Genomic DNA, 12,644 nt, shown 5'->3' on the forward strand with positions numbered 1-12,644 from the left:
GCTGCATCTGATCCCACTTCAAAAACAATTATTTCCGACTCGCGAGGGGCCTGTCGGAACTTCGAGCAGGGCTGGGTACCGTATCTAGCCTACTGCATTCTCCGAAACAGCGTCTACACTGGGGACCCCACTCACCGGCGTATTGTTTGGGTTCCTGCTCACATGGGCCTTGAGGGAAATGAGGCAGCTGACGCCGCCGCCCGCGCGCTGTCTCATCGGACATACCCCTCCGACCCCGATGATCAGGAACTCGAATTCACTCCAGCTTATACCTTCAAAAGACATTGTTTTACTTTATCAATCTGGCCACGGCCTTTATCCCCGCCCGTGTAAAGGTCTCTCAAAGGCGGAGGAGCGGCTTCTGCTTCACCTGTATACTAATACTTTGCTGTGCCCGGAGCTATCAAAAACTTCGACCCTTCTTTCTCGGGCAGTTGCCCGCACTGTGCGGAGAAGTCTTCGGATATCTACCACATGGTGTGGGCCTGCCCCTCCAACCCTGCTATTCCCCCTCACCCCAACCCAACCCGAGAAGAATGGGAGGCGACCCTGCTCGGCTGCTTTGACCTGCAGGCCCAACGGGCCTAGGTCGCGCGAACCCGGGCGGCGGCCGACGCCACTGGTGTCCCGAACTAGGGACCTCCACCTAGTACTTGTAAGGGCTGGCCTCCTCGGGGTCAGCTCATCCTCCTGAAGTGTATCTGTACATAAATGTTTTCCACCACCACCGGCCTACGGCATCAGTGCCGCATTTCTGGTACAACATTGTCGATACCAACGCATGCAGCGCACATCTATCACTAACGCCACGTAGCTTAAAGCACGATTGAGGTGTCCACTGTGTTGTGTTGTTGTTGCGACTGAGAGAAGGATGAAAAGAAAAGTGCACGGGCCTGCCGACTGGCTCAAGCCGAGCCACCACCGCTGCCACGTGCAAATAGAGGAGAGTTCAAAGATAAGAGGAAAGAAAGAAAAGAAAAGACGTGCGTCGCAACAACCGCATCCGCCGAAGCGGACGCTGGCTGAAAAAACAGATAAGCGGCCTTCCAAGAAGGCAGTTAAATATGCGCCTTCCCTCTGGTTCAGGTGTCCACCGTGTGGGTTTCTACGTGGACACAGGCCACCACCCACCGCGGGTTCGAGCTTCGCGCGAGCCAAGGGCCCCGATCAGCCGTCACCACACACACACTGGGACACCGATGCGGTGCACTCAACCTCCGCTGGGAGGAGAGCGATTCGCCGCAAAGAAATAGGCCTCCAAGTTCACAAAGGAGACGTTTATTCACGTCGTCCTCTAGCAGATACACAAACACTCAATAGTCACCCCGTCCCGGGGGCGCGCGAGGAGCAAGGCTCCGCTGCGCGCACGAAGCGACCAGAGTAATGCGCGCCGCTAACACGCCGCTGCAGGAGAATGTCCCCGCGGCAGTGCTGTGATCTCTCTCTCGTGTCGACCGTTGGGCCGGTTGCGAGAGAGAGTGGGCAATCAACGCAAGGTACGCCTGTCAGAGGTCGCTGGACCCCGCTGGACAGGCTCGAGCCGCTGCAGGTCAGAGGACACGTGCGGGCGAGCTCGAGTAAGCACTGGTCCGAGCGGCAAAGCCGGCACGGACAAACAGTAACGTACGCACCTTACGCTGTCTCGGAGGGATCCCTCTCTCTGGGCCCCGCTCGGACGGTCGCGGGATGCGCGGCCCCCAAAGCGGGTCCCGGAATTCCCGCCAAAAGGCGCCAATGGCAAAGGCCATTGGGGAGCCGGGGCGGAGCTGAGGCCAAATGACAGTGATTAGTCACCTAGCCGCCTCTCCACCGCCTGAGGCGGGAGCAAGGGAAAGAGGAGAAACGACGCGGTAGGCCGGCACAGCCGCGCAAAGGCGACGGCGGAAAGCCAGGATTCCCACATCCCCCTCTCCTTAAATGCCCTCCTACCCATCGGCAAAGCACGCGGCCAAAATAAAGAAATCAATACACAAAAAAATAAGCTACACTTCAGTTCCAAAATAAAGAAATGAATACACAAAACAAAACTAGCTACCCTTCAGTTCCAGCCAGAACAACGTAAGAAAACAACGCACAAACAAAGGAAAAACAAGGCAAACACTTGCACACTCTTCAGTAAATCAAAACAGCTTGCAGATTATATACACGGTACACAAGAAGATGTGAATAAAACTGTACAGCTGTGTGACAGGTGGATGTCAGCCTCAAAGTTCGATGGCGCGGCCCAATGGGCCGGTCGGCGACTCACCGCTCGCAGACTTCAAGTTGAACGGGTTGGGAGGGCCGACGACTGATGGCGGTCTTCTTTCCGTTGATGTAGGGTGCGTTGATGACGACGGGGCCGCGGCAGAGCACTGACCTCGCGCCCTTGGACACGACATCACGTTCGGGCACAAGAAAGTTAGTGCACCCCTTTCACGCCGGCTGAAACGGGCGAGGACGTTCGGCGGCGTCCAGATGTGTAACCTTGTCCACAGCGAGGGGTCCTTCTCATCCTCGCGCTCACGCAGAAGGACACAACGGCACAACTCACAGGCGTCGCCTTGGCTCATGGTTACGCGCGCACACAGCCACAGCCGCAAACACGCATACACCGGCACGTGCGCGGACGCTGGTCGGCGACAACGATCCCCTCATCAGAAGCGTCCAGAGGCGCCGCGGCGAGGGTCAAAGGGTGCACTTTCCGCCCCCCCCCATCGCCCCAAACGCCCCGCCAACTTCCCCTCCATACGGGCCGCACAAAACTCGCACCGCGACACACGGCTCCTTAACGAGCCAACCACCCACAGTCGGGCCGGAAATGAGAAAAGGCGCCGTACAAACGACAGGCAAACTCTGCGCTTCAAAAGATAAGCGCAAGAGAGAGCGGCTGAAGTATACATATGTACAAGTCTGGTTAAAAAAAACTGAACGCCAACGCAGACGCATGTTACCTATGTACATCTCGGTACGTTAGAACGAAAACCGACGAACAAGCTGGAAACGAAAGTGGTTAAAAACTGACTAAACAAAACAAATAAATAAACTGATAAACACACAAGGCTGGAACTGAGCATGCTGCAAAAACAAAAAAAAAACAAAAAAAAATAACACACCGTGCTTCGCCTAGGTAGGGCCTGACGAGAAAGCTCGCCAGCTAGCTGAGGCTGCGTGCCTTCGGTTGCGGAAAAGTCCGCCGTCCGGCATCAATCACACCGGTGACCGTCGCCTCAGATTGTACCGGTGCTCCGTACGCTTGCGTTCCGCAGCACCAGTTGTGCCTTTGCGCTTGCCTTTGATACCAATGGGTACCGGCGCAAGCTCGTCAGACCGTGACGCGTAGGCCTTCAGGTCATTGAACCCCTGCTTGCTCCTGGGGAAAGGCCCCATCAAATCGCAGGTGGCCATCTGCCACGGACGCACACTGTCAAACGGTTTCATCATTCCAGGCGGCTTGCCGCCCCGTGACTTCACCGCTTGACAGACATGGCAGGAACGGCAATAGCGGAAAATGTCACGCTTCATGCCAGGCCACGTCACCGAATGACTCAGTTTTGCAAAAACTTTGGAGCCACTCAGATGACCGGCCAGTGGTTCGTCATGAGAGAATCGCAAAAGTGCGCCTCTCAGACTTTTGGGGATAACCACCTAGAACGGGTCGATGGACTCGTCATCGGTGGCTATGTACTTCAGCACGAGCCCGTCATTGTCCAGCAAATATGAATCCCCGGGGTTCGCCGCGACACACGCTGGCTTCTGCCCCCCTGCGCCCGCTACAATACAAGTAGCGTCACGGCGCTCCGTCTCCCTTTGTGGGTTTCTACGTGGACACAGGCCACCACCCACCGCGGGTTCGAGCTTCGCGCGAGCCAAGGGCCCCGATCAGCCGTCACCACACACACACTGGGACACCGATGCGGCGCACTCAACCTCCGCTGGGAGGAGAGCGATTCGCCGCAAAGAAATAGGCCTCCAAGTTCACAAAGGAGACGTTTATTCACATCGTCCTCTAGCAGGTACACACGCACTCAATAGTCACCCCGTCCCGGGGGCGCGCGAGGAGCAAGGCTCCTCTGCGCGCACGAAGCGACTCGAGTAATGCGCACCGCTAGCACGCCGCTGCAGGAGAATGTCCCCGCGGCAGTGCTGTGATCTCTCTCTCGTGTCGACCGTTGGGCCGGTTGCGAGAGAGAGTGGGCATTCAACGCAAGGTACGCCTGTCAGAGGTCGCTGGACCCCGCTGGACAGGCTCGAGCCGCTGCAGGTCAGAGGACACGTGCGGGCGAGCTCGAGTAAGCACTGGTCCGAACGGCAAAGGCCGGCACGGACAAACAGTAACGTACGCACCTTACGCTGTCTCGGAGGGATCTCTCTCTCTGGACCCCGCTCGGACGGTCGCGGGATGCGCGGCCCCCAAAGCGGGTCCCGGAATTCCCGCCAAAAGGCGCCAATGGCAAAGGCCATTGGGGAGCCGGGGCGGAGCTGAGGCCAAATGACAGTGATTAGTCACCTAGCCGCCTCTCCACCGCCTGAGGCGGGAGCAAGGGAAAGAGGAGAAACGACGCGGTAGGCCGGCACAGCCGCGCAAAGGCGACGGCGGAAAGCCAGGATTCCCACAACCGAGATGTGTCAGAAAGATAGTGCTCCATTTCCTTTTCTCAAAAACCAATTTGCCCTTTTTGCCCTCTGCTTTCCAAGCTCTCACTCCATTGGTTTCGCAGCTTAAAGCGCGACTAAGGTGTCCACTGGTGGTGGAAAAAGCAGAAAACTAATCGCAAATTACGCGACCGCATAGCCAAACTCACAGAGCAGGCTGCAGCGTATGCTGCCGAGCTCTCAGATTCAAATTGGATAGCACGCTGCGATGCCGCAGCTCATCAGATGAGCTCGAAGGGGACGTGGCGTCTCTTTCGCAGTCTGATCGACCCCTCCCAAACGAGAGGGGAGACGCAAAAGCAGCTCCGGCGGGCTCTGCAAGGGTATCAAGGTACGACGGCGCAACTTGCGGACACTCTGTGCGACAGATATCTCTGTCGTATGGAGGACCCGCCTGGGCCACAGTACATGTACTCTGGCAGGCCTAATGAAACACTCGATGCCCCTTTTGAGTTGCACGACCTTAAGGCGGCCTTAGCAAAAATGCGCCGGGGTACGGCTCCGGGACGGGACCACATAACAGTGAACCTGTTGGCGAACCTACCGGACTCAGCCTACCTTCATTTATTAGAATACATCAACCAGATCTGGGACGGGCGTCCACTCCCTCCCGAGTGGAAAACGTCACTTGTGACGTTTATCCCTAAAACAGGTAAGGCCGTGAATACGGACAACCTGAGGCCCATATCACTGACCTCATGTGCGGGCAAGCTTATGGAGACGATGGTACGGGATCGCCTCTCTCCATACCTGGAGAGTAAGGGCTTCTTTGCAGTCACCATGTTCGGGTTTCGCCCTCACATGTCTGCACAGGATGTCCTTCTCCAGCTGCACAGGGATGTAATACGACCCACAACTATGCAACACAATGACAAAGCCATCCTCGCCCTTGGTCTGAAAGGGGCTTTCGACAATGTGAAACACGGAAGCATCCTGGCCAACTTGAGTTCTACCGATTGTGGGGCTAGGACCTACGCGTATGTAAGAGATTTCTTGTCTAATCGCCAGGCCTTTCTTCGGATTGAGGGCGAGGAATACGGCCCTTACATGATGGGAACACGGGGTACCCCTCAGGGAGCAGTGTTATCACCGCTCCTGTTCAACATTGCTATGATGCGCCTCCCAAGCCAATTGGCCCGGGTGGAAGGCATTCAACACGCGTTATATGCAGATGATATTACAATTTGGACCACTCAGGGGAGCCTTGGGGACATGGAGGACCGCCTTCAGCAGGCTGCTTCCATAGTCGATGCGTATGCTAATGACTGTGGGCTCCAATGTGCTCCAGCGAAATCAGAGCTTCTGCATGTCAGAGCGAACCCAAAGGATAGGACAGCAATACACATCTCTCTGTCAGGAGGTCCTATTAGAGAGGTGGAGGAGCTCCGTATTCTGGGCCTTTTCATTCACCAGAGACTCAGACCGGACTCCACTATTGCGAAACTCAAGAGAGTAGGCGAACAGGTAGGGCGCATGATCCGCCGCGTTTCTAACAAGCGGGGTGGTCTGCGGGGCAGGGACGCGCTTCGGCTCGTCTATGCCTTCGTGACTAGCCGGATCCTCTACGCCGTGCCATATCTCCGCACTACTAAGCAAGACGAGGCGCGAATAGACGCCATCATCCGCAAGGCAACTAAGCGAGCCCTGGATCTCCCGGTGGCTACCTCTAATGCCAAACTCAAGGCATTGGGGGTGCTAAACTCCTACCAGGAGCTGCGGGAGGCCCACCTCGTGAACCAATACACGCGGCTCACGCAGACGGCTCCTGGGCGCCGCCTGCTAAACCGCTTACACATCCAACACGACTGCACTCCAGAGGAGGCGGAGCGTATTATCCCAGTACTATGGCGCCATATGCTCTGGGTCTCCCCGCTCCCCCGTAACATGGACACCGACATGCATGAAAACAGACGACAAGCGCGGGCTCGGGCTCTTGAGAGACAACACGGCTCCCGACCCGGTGTATATTATGTAGACGTAGCAGGGCCATCGCCCACGGGATTTTACTCGGCCGCTGTCGTTCACCAGGAAATGCACGTTGATGGACTCTCCTTTCGAGCCCCGAATTCAATGCGGGCCGAGGAAGTAGCGATAGCGCTTGCTGCCGCCCACGCCAATTCGAGAATAATCATCACGGACTCCCGAAAAGCATGTGAACATTACTTGGCAGGGGAGATCTCCCCCTTAGCTGCTTGTATTCTACGACGGACTGCCACTGATCCAACACCCAAACGAATCATTTGGGCTCCTGGCCACCAGGGCTTACGAGGTAATGAGGCCGCTGACGCGGCTGCCCGAGCGCTTACTCACCGGGCTCCTCATCCCAGCTCTTCTGGCTCGGAGACTAACCAGCCGCTGCTGCGATTCAGGGAAATATTAACACATTATAGCGACAACCACCGCCTTTTCCCGGCCCCTGCAAAAGGGCTGAGTAAGACGGAGGAGCGAACTTTAAGGCGTCTGCAGACAGGTACTCTACTCTGTCCTGCAATAATAAAACATTACGATCCTAACACGGATGGGCGATGCCCACACTGTGGGGAGACCTGTGATATCTTCCACATGGTGTGGGCATGTACTCAAAATCCCCACCTCCCCCCCTCCCCTACCCCTTCCAGAGAGGCATGGGAGACTGCCCTCCTCAACTGCTCCTCGCTTGAGTCCCAAAGGGCTCTGGTGAAACGGGCGAGAGACGGGGCCTCGTCGTGCGGTGTCCCGGACTAGGGACGCCGACCATGTAGCGGGGCCACTCTGTGGCTCCCAAACTCTTTTTTACAATATAAAAGTTTTCACCACCACCACCACTGCTGGTTACAACGGACAACGGCGACAGCGACGCCGCGAAACGCAGAAACGGGCGCCAAAGAGTTTGCGCTCTAAAAAAGAATAGAATCACGCCGCCGCGCTTGCTCTCCTTGTGAAAATAGTGCGGCGGCGACAACTGTTTATCATTTTTTTTTCTAGCTTAAAATTTTTCTTGTTGCTTGAATCGAGCTTCGTTGTCATTAAGAGACGGTAATAAATTGATATACGCGGCCAATCCACGCCAAACGACCCAGACGTTGCTCTCAACGATCACCAATTTGTTAAAAAACAATTGATGGAAACTTATTGAAACGTGCGTAATCGAAGCCTAAAATATTTTAAAAACTTCGACATCAGGTAGGCGCAGTTTGAACGTTTCGAAAAGGCGTGAAATTATGCACCGCTCAAGAATTGCTAAAAATCCTAGCGAGCCGAAGTACCCAGGTGCGAACCCGACCTCAGCGGTCGCGTTTCGAGGAGGCGGAACGCAAATGGCGCCCGTGTGCTGTGCGATGTCAGTGCACGTTAAAGTTTCCAAGGTTACCGAAGTTATTCCGGGGACCTCCATGGACTACGACACATCTTTCTCTCTCTCTTCTTTCACTCCCACCTTCTTCCCTTCCCTTACGGTGCGGTTCAGGTGTACAACGGGATATGCGAGACAGATACTGCGCCACTTCCTTCCCTCAAAAACCAATTTAATTTTAAACTTCAGAAAACACTCCACAAATTTTATAATGACATCTGTACATACCCGCCGAGGTGGCTCAGTGGTTAAGGCGCTCGTCTATCGAGCCGGAGTACTCGGGTTCGAACCCGATCGCGGCGGCCGCATTTCGATGGAGGCGAAACGCACAAGGCGCCTGTGTGCTGTGCGATGTCAGTGCACGTTAAAGATCCCCAGGTGGTCGAAAATGTTCCGGCATTCTCTCTTTCTTCTTTCACTCCAACCTTCCTCCCTGAGGGCGCGGTTCAGGTGTCCGCCGAGATCGTGACAGCGCCATTTCCTTTCTTCAAAAACCAAAAACCAATTTACAATTGTGCAGATTCTGGCTTATGGCCAGATAACCACTACAGTTTGCCCTCACTCGTAGTCGTGCATCCTTAGGGCTAGAGCTAAAGCGGATATCGCCATTACGTAAATTCGGCGGGTAGTATGCGATAAGCGAGATCGTTTTCGCTTTCGAAGTTCGCTTTGGCGCCAGGCAGCCAAGAGCAGAAAACGCAATTCAATGTGCTGCGCGAAATTCATTTTATGAAGGCTTTATGAACTTAGCGAGCGGAGCCGCTTACGTACGAACATTTACGAAGTTACCCTATAAATTCATTGATGACCTTGCCTAAATTATGTACACATAAACAAAAACTCATTATTGATTTTTTTTGCATGAGCTAATCAGCCTAGGTTAAAATAAATTTTAAATCATGTTAGCGCTACTGAACTTCAGGAATTAACATGTCATGGATTTTCAACGCTGGCCACTCAGTCCTTTATTAAATTTATTTATTTATACAAATACCTCACAGGTTCCACACTTGGAACATTGTGTGAGGGGAGGGGTTACAATATTTAGCAGACAAAAGATGGCACAAAGTGGAAAGAACAAAAGGAAACAATATTAAATACATTGGACTGCAAACAATTATTACACCGTACTTGAAGCAAACCGTAATATATTGACACAGAGGGAAAAAACAGCAAACAAATAGCGGCACTGCATGGATTTGACTACACATACGAACAGAATTTATTTACAATATCATGGATGCATGAAGGTGGTCAATTCGTTTTTGAACATTAATAGGTCACGTATGGTAGCAATGCAATCCGGAAGTCCATTCCAACACTTGATAGCACGTGGCAAAGCAGAAGAATTAAACGCGAGTGTTCGGCCGAATAGACGTTGGAAGCTAAGATTATTATGTAAGCGACGCGAAGTGCGCATTGGGCGTGTCAGTGGCAGTGTGGACTCGTGACGACTGTATATCAGTTTCTGTAGTAAGCAAAGAAGTGCGATATCCCTACGTGTCTGTAAACTTGTTAGCGATAAAGATAACGATGCTTGTTACGCTGGAATGACGGTTGTAGTCGTGAGAAATAAAACGCGCTGCACGGTTCTGAATTGCTTCGAGGGAATGAATTAAATAAGCCTGATGTGGTGACCAGATAGCTGATGCATATTCTAGTTGGGGACGGACAAATGTTAAGTATGCTAGCTTGCGGGTAGAAACAGGTAGAAAATGCGGGTAGAAAATGCTGTCATGTATAGCCTTATACAGGGATTCGAGTTGTTGTTGTTAGCGCAGTCTCGAAATTTCGACAGACTACTAAGTAATTCGGGGTTGTATTCTGTTTGCAGGCTACACCGGGAACCGCAACAAAAGAGTCGAGGACAGCCGCAGGAGTCCTGACCGGTGCAAACGAGGTCGTAGAGCTGCAGCTGAAGTCGCATTCACTGCACCTGCGTGCACTGTCACTGAACCAGGAGTTGGTGATGAGTCACTTGCGCCACATGCAAGAGGCCAACCAGAAGCCTCTAAAGGACCTGTCTGACATCCATCGTGACGTCCTGACTGAAGTGAAGCAAAAGCTGGCTGACGGCTTCCACGACATCCTGACTGAGCTCAAGAAGGGGTACGACAGACACGGGGACGACCTGACTGAAGTCAAGCAACAGATACATGGCATCATCCGTACCATCCCGACGGATCTCGTGGAAATGTACAAGAGCCACCATGACAGCCTGACTGAAGATACGAAGACGTACGGCGGCCACCGTGAGTACCTGGCTGAAGTCAAGCAACACCCGTATGACATTCGCGGGGGCATCCTGACCGAGATCAAGCAGCAGATCTGTGACAACCACCGTGACGTCGTGACTGAGGTCAAGCGCCAGCAAGCTGCCTTGGAACAACTCTCGGTTGGTCTGCTTTTGCACAGTTTCAAGCTGGCTTTTTACAACGATAGCTGTTTAGGCCGCGACTCTTATTTCTGCGCGAAACTTTAACCAGCGCTGCAACAGGGGACAGTGAACAAGAAGAGACGGAAGGGCAAGCGCTTGTCCTTCCGTCTTTTCTTGTTCACTGTCCCCTGTTGCAGCGCTGGTAAAAGTTTCGAGCATGAACCAACAGCTCAAATTTCCGTGTTACTGCCATTTCTGCGGCATAACTGATGTTGGCGCAGCATGAATGAATTTGCGGAGAAAAGGGGACAGTAAGAGAAAGAGGTGCAATATGCCATGAAGATTAATCAGGACTTAGTGACGTCATTCACGACGTCATGATAACGCGCTAAGTTGATTGGTTCGAACGCAATGACGTCACGAGTTTCAACATAGTGACGCGTTCTTCCGTGCTGTGCATAACGCATGCCGACCCTAAACCCCTCACCCCTACTCTACGCCCGTGTACCCACAGTTAGGTACAGAGGACAAAATGCATGTCTAGAGCGGCCGAACTGCGTGCTCCAGGCCGCTCGGAGCTACGTGCGCGACGTCTATAGATATATAACGCCTGGTTCGAGACGACGGAGTGTGGGCATGCGTGGCCAAACTGTTAGCGCTGCCTGTCTTTTCGGGGTTCGCAGGCGGCCGCGGCTTTACCTTCTGCTTTTGTCGTTAGTAGCGCTGATTTGCGCTATCATCTGCGAAAGGGCATACGCGCCAGAACGCACACCACTGTCTTCTTTCCTCGTGCGACACATGTGACAAAAAAAAAGAAGAAAAGACTGACCAAGAAATTTTATGCTTTGAATACGTCCATTCATGCAAAAATACCTAGTGCATATTTGTACGCGCGAGCTACCGCTATTTGTGTTACTGAGCCATAATAAGCCTGTGAGTTTTTTGTTTATTTGTTAACTTTACTCATTCAACTTTTACATAAGACACGAAAGTATACGTGTAAAACAAGGAATATATAACAAGGGATTGGGTGATTTCTAAACAGCCTAAAATTGTTCCTTCGGACTCGGTAATAAAGCAGTCAGGATACTATGAATATAAGTGAACCAATTTCTGCAGATTTAACAGAAGACAATGTGCTTGAAAAACTTGCCACTAAGCATACGCAGTGCCTCATAACTTCAGTTGTATCGGATATGAAGGAATGCTAACATCGCACAGACCCCCAAGAGAGACGTGCTAAAGAGAAAAAAAAATTCATAGAATTCTGGGTCCCATAATTTAGTATACACATGATCAGCTGCTTTCGAATGTTTTGTTGTGCACTGAGTTATAGCTCCTATGCCTGCCGGCATAAAAAAAAAAAATTCCGGATACCTTCCGTATCTTGTAAAGGAACTGTGGTGACAGCCGAGGCTCTGAACGCACCGCTGTGCATCTGCTCTGCCACAACACATCCAACATGATTCGAAACTTCTGACCGCACAACAAATATAATATGCTGACATTAACTGAACTTTTTGATCAAATTTAAGCAGTCGACAGCACGAAGATCTTTTGCAACAACACTGTGATTGTTCATGGCTGGTTTTATACCTGCGTTATACATGCGCAGTGCAAACTAGCTACCACCATGGCAGCAATTGCGAAATTTCCCATAGGGTCCATGTGTCAAAAAACGGCACACTGAGGTGGCCAAAATCCAGGTGCTTACGGAGTGTCGCACAGCTCGCGGTCACTATTACGGTTATTCCCCGCTTAACGTCCTAGGCGTTGCCCTCGACCATCACCAATTAGTTTAAAAAATCATGGAAACTTATCGAAACGTGCGTAAAATAAGACTGCGATATTTTTGCCAAAAAAAAAAAACTTATTTGTTAGGTGAACTCAGTCTGAACGTTCGAAAAGGCATAAAACCAGGCACCGCTTAATATAAGTCGAAATCTTTGAGAAACGCTTTACGAATTTTTAATGGCATTTGCTTAAATTCTGGCTTTCGATATGATTACCATCGCGTATTTGTACGGTATAAATATTTTTTTAGAATGTGAATGAAATGTAAAAATTTAACTGTTATAAATATCGGCTTCGTTTAGGAAATTAGGAAATAGCCATACTGCTTCTTTATATGTATATTCCCTCAAGAAATGTTACAGCTAATGAAACTGATTGCGTCGTAGTAAAATAATATACTAAAGTCGCAGAAAAGTGCGTTTTGAATCATAAACGCCCGTTTATTTGACCATGAGGTGGTCCAAGTAAAAATACAACCCATGGCTAGTTTAGTTACACAGATTATTG

At 51.8% G+C, this 12,644-nt stretch overlaps 1 protein-coding gene across 4 annotated transcripts in view; it reads left to right on the top strand.

Annotated features, from left to right (window-relative positions):
- Window positions 1-12,644, top strand: part of LOC149342460 (uncharacterized) — a 134,889-nt gene that overhangs the window by 7,813 nt on the left and 114,432 nt on the right. For all 4 annotated transcript variants that reach the window (XM_089544829.1, XM_089544832.1, XM_089544831.1 and 1 more), the window contains exon 2: window positions 9,801-10,361. In XM_089544829.1, coding sequence (XP_089400955.1) covers window positions 9,801-10,361 — 561 coding nt within the window. The remainder of the gene's footprint in view (window positions 1-9,800; window positions 10,362-12,644) is intronic.

This window comes from Amblyomma mixtum, chromosome 5 (assembly GCF_055824585.1).
Source record: "Amblyomma mixtum isolate Tamu chromosome 5, ASM5582458v1, whole genome shotgun sequence".
NCBI lineage: Eukaryota > Metazoa > Arthropoda > Arachnida > Ixodida > Ixodidae > Amblyomma > Amblyomma mixtum.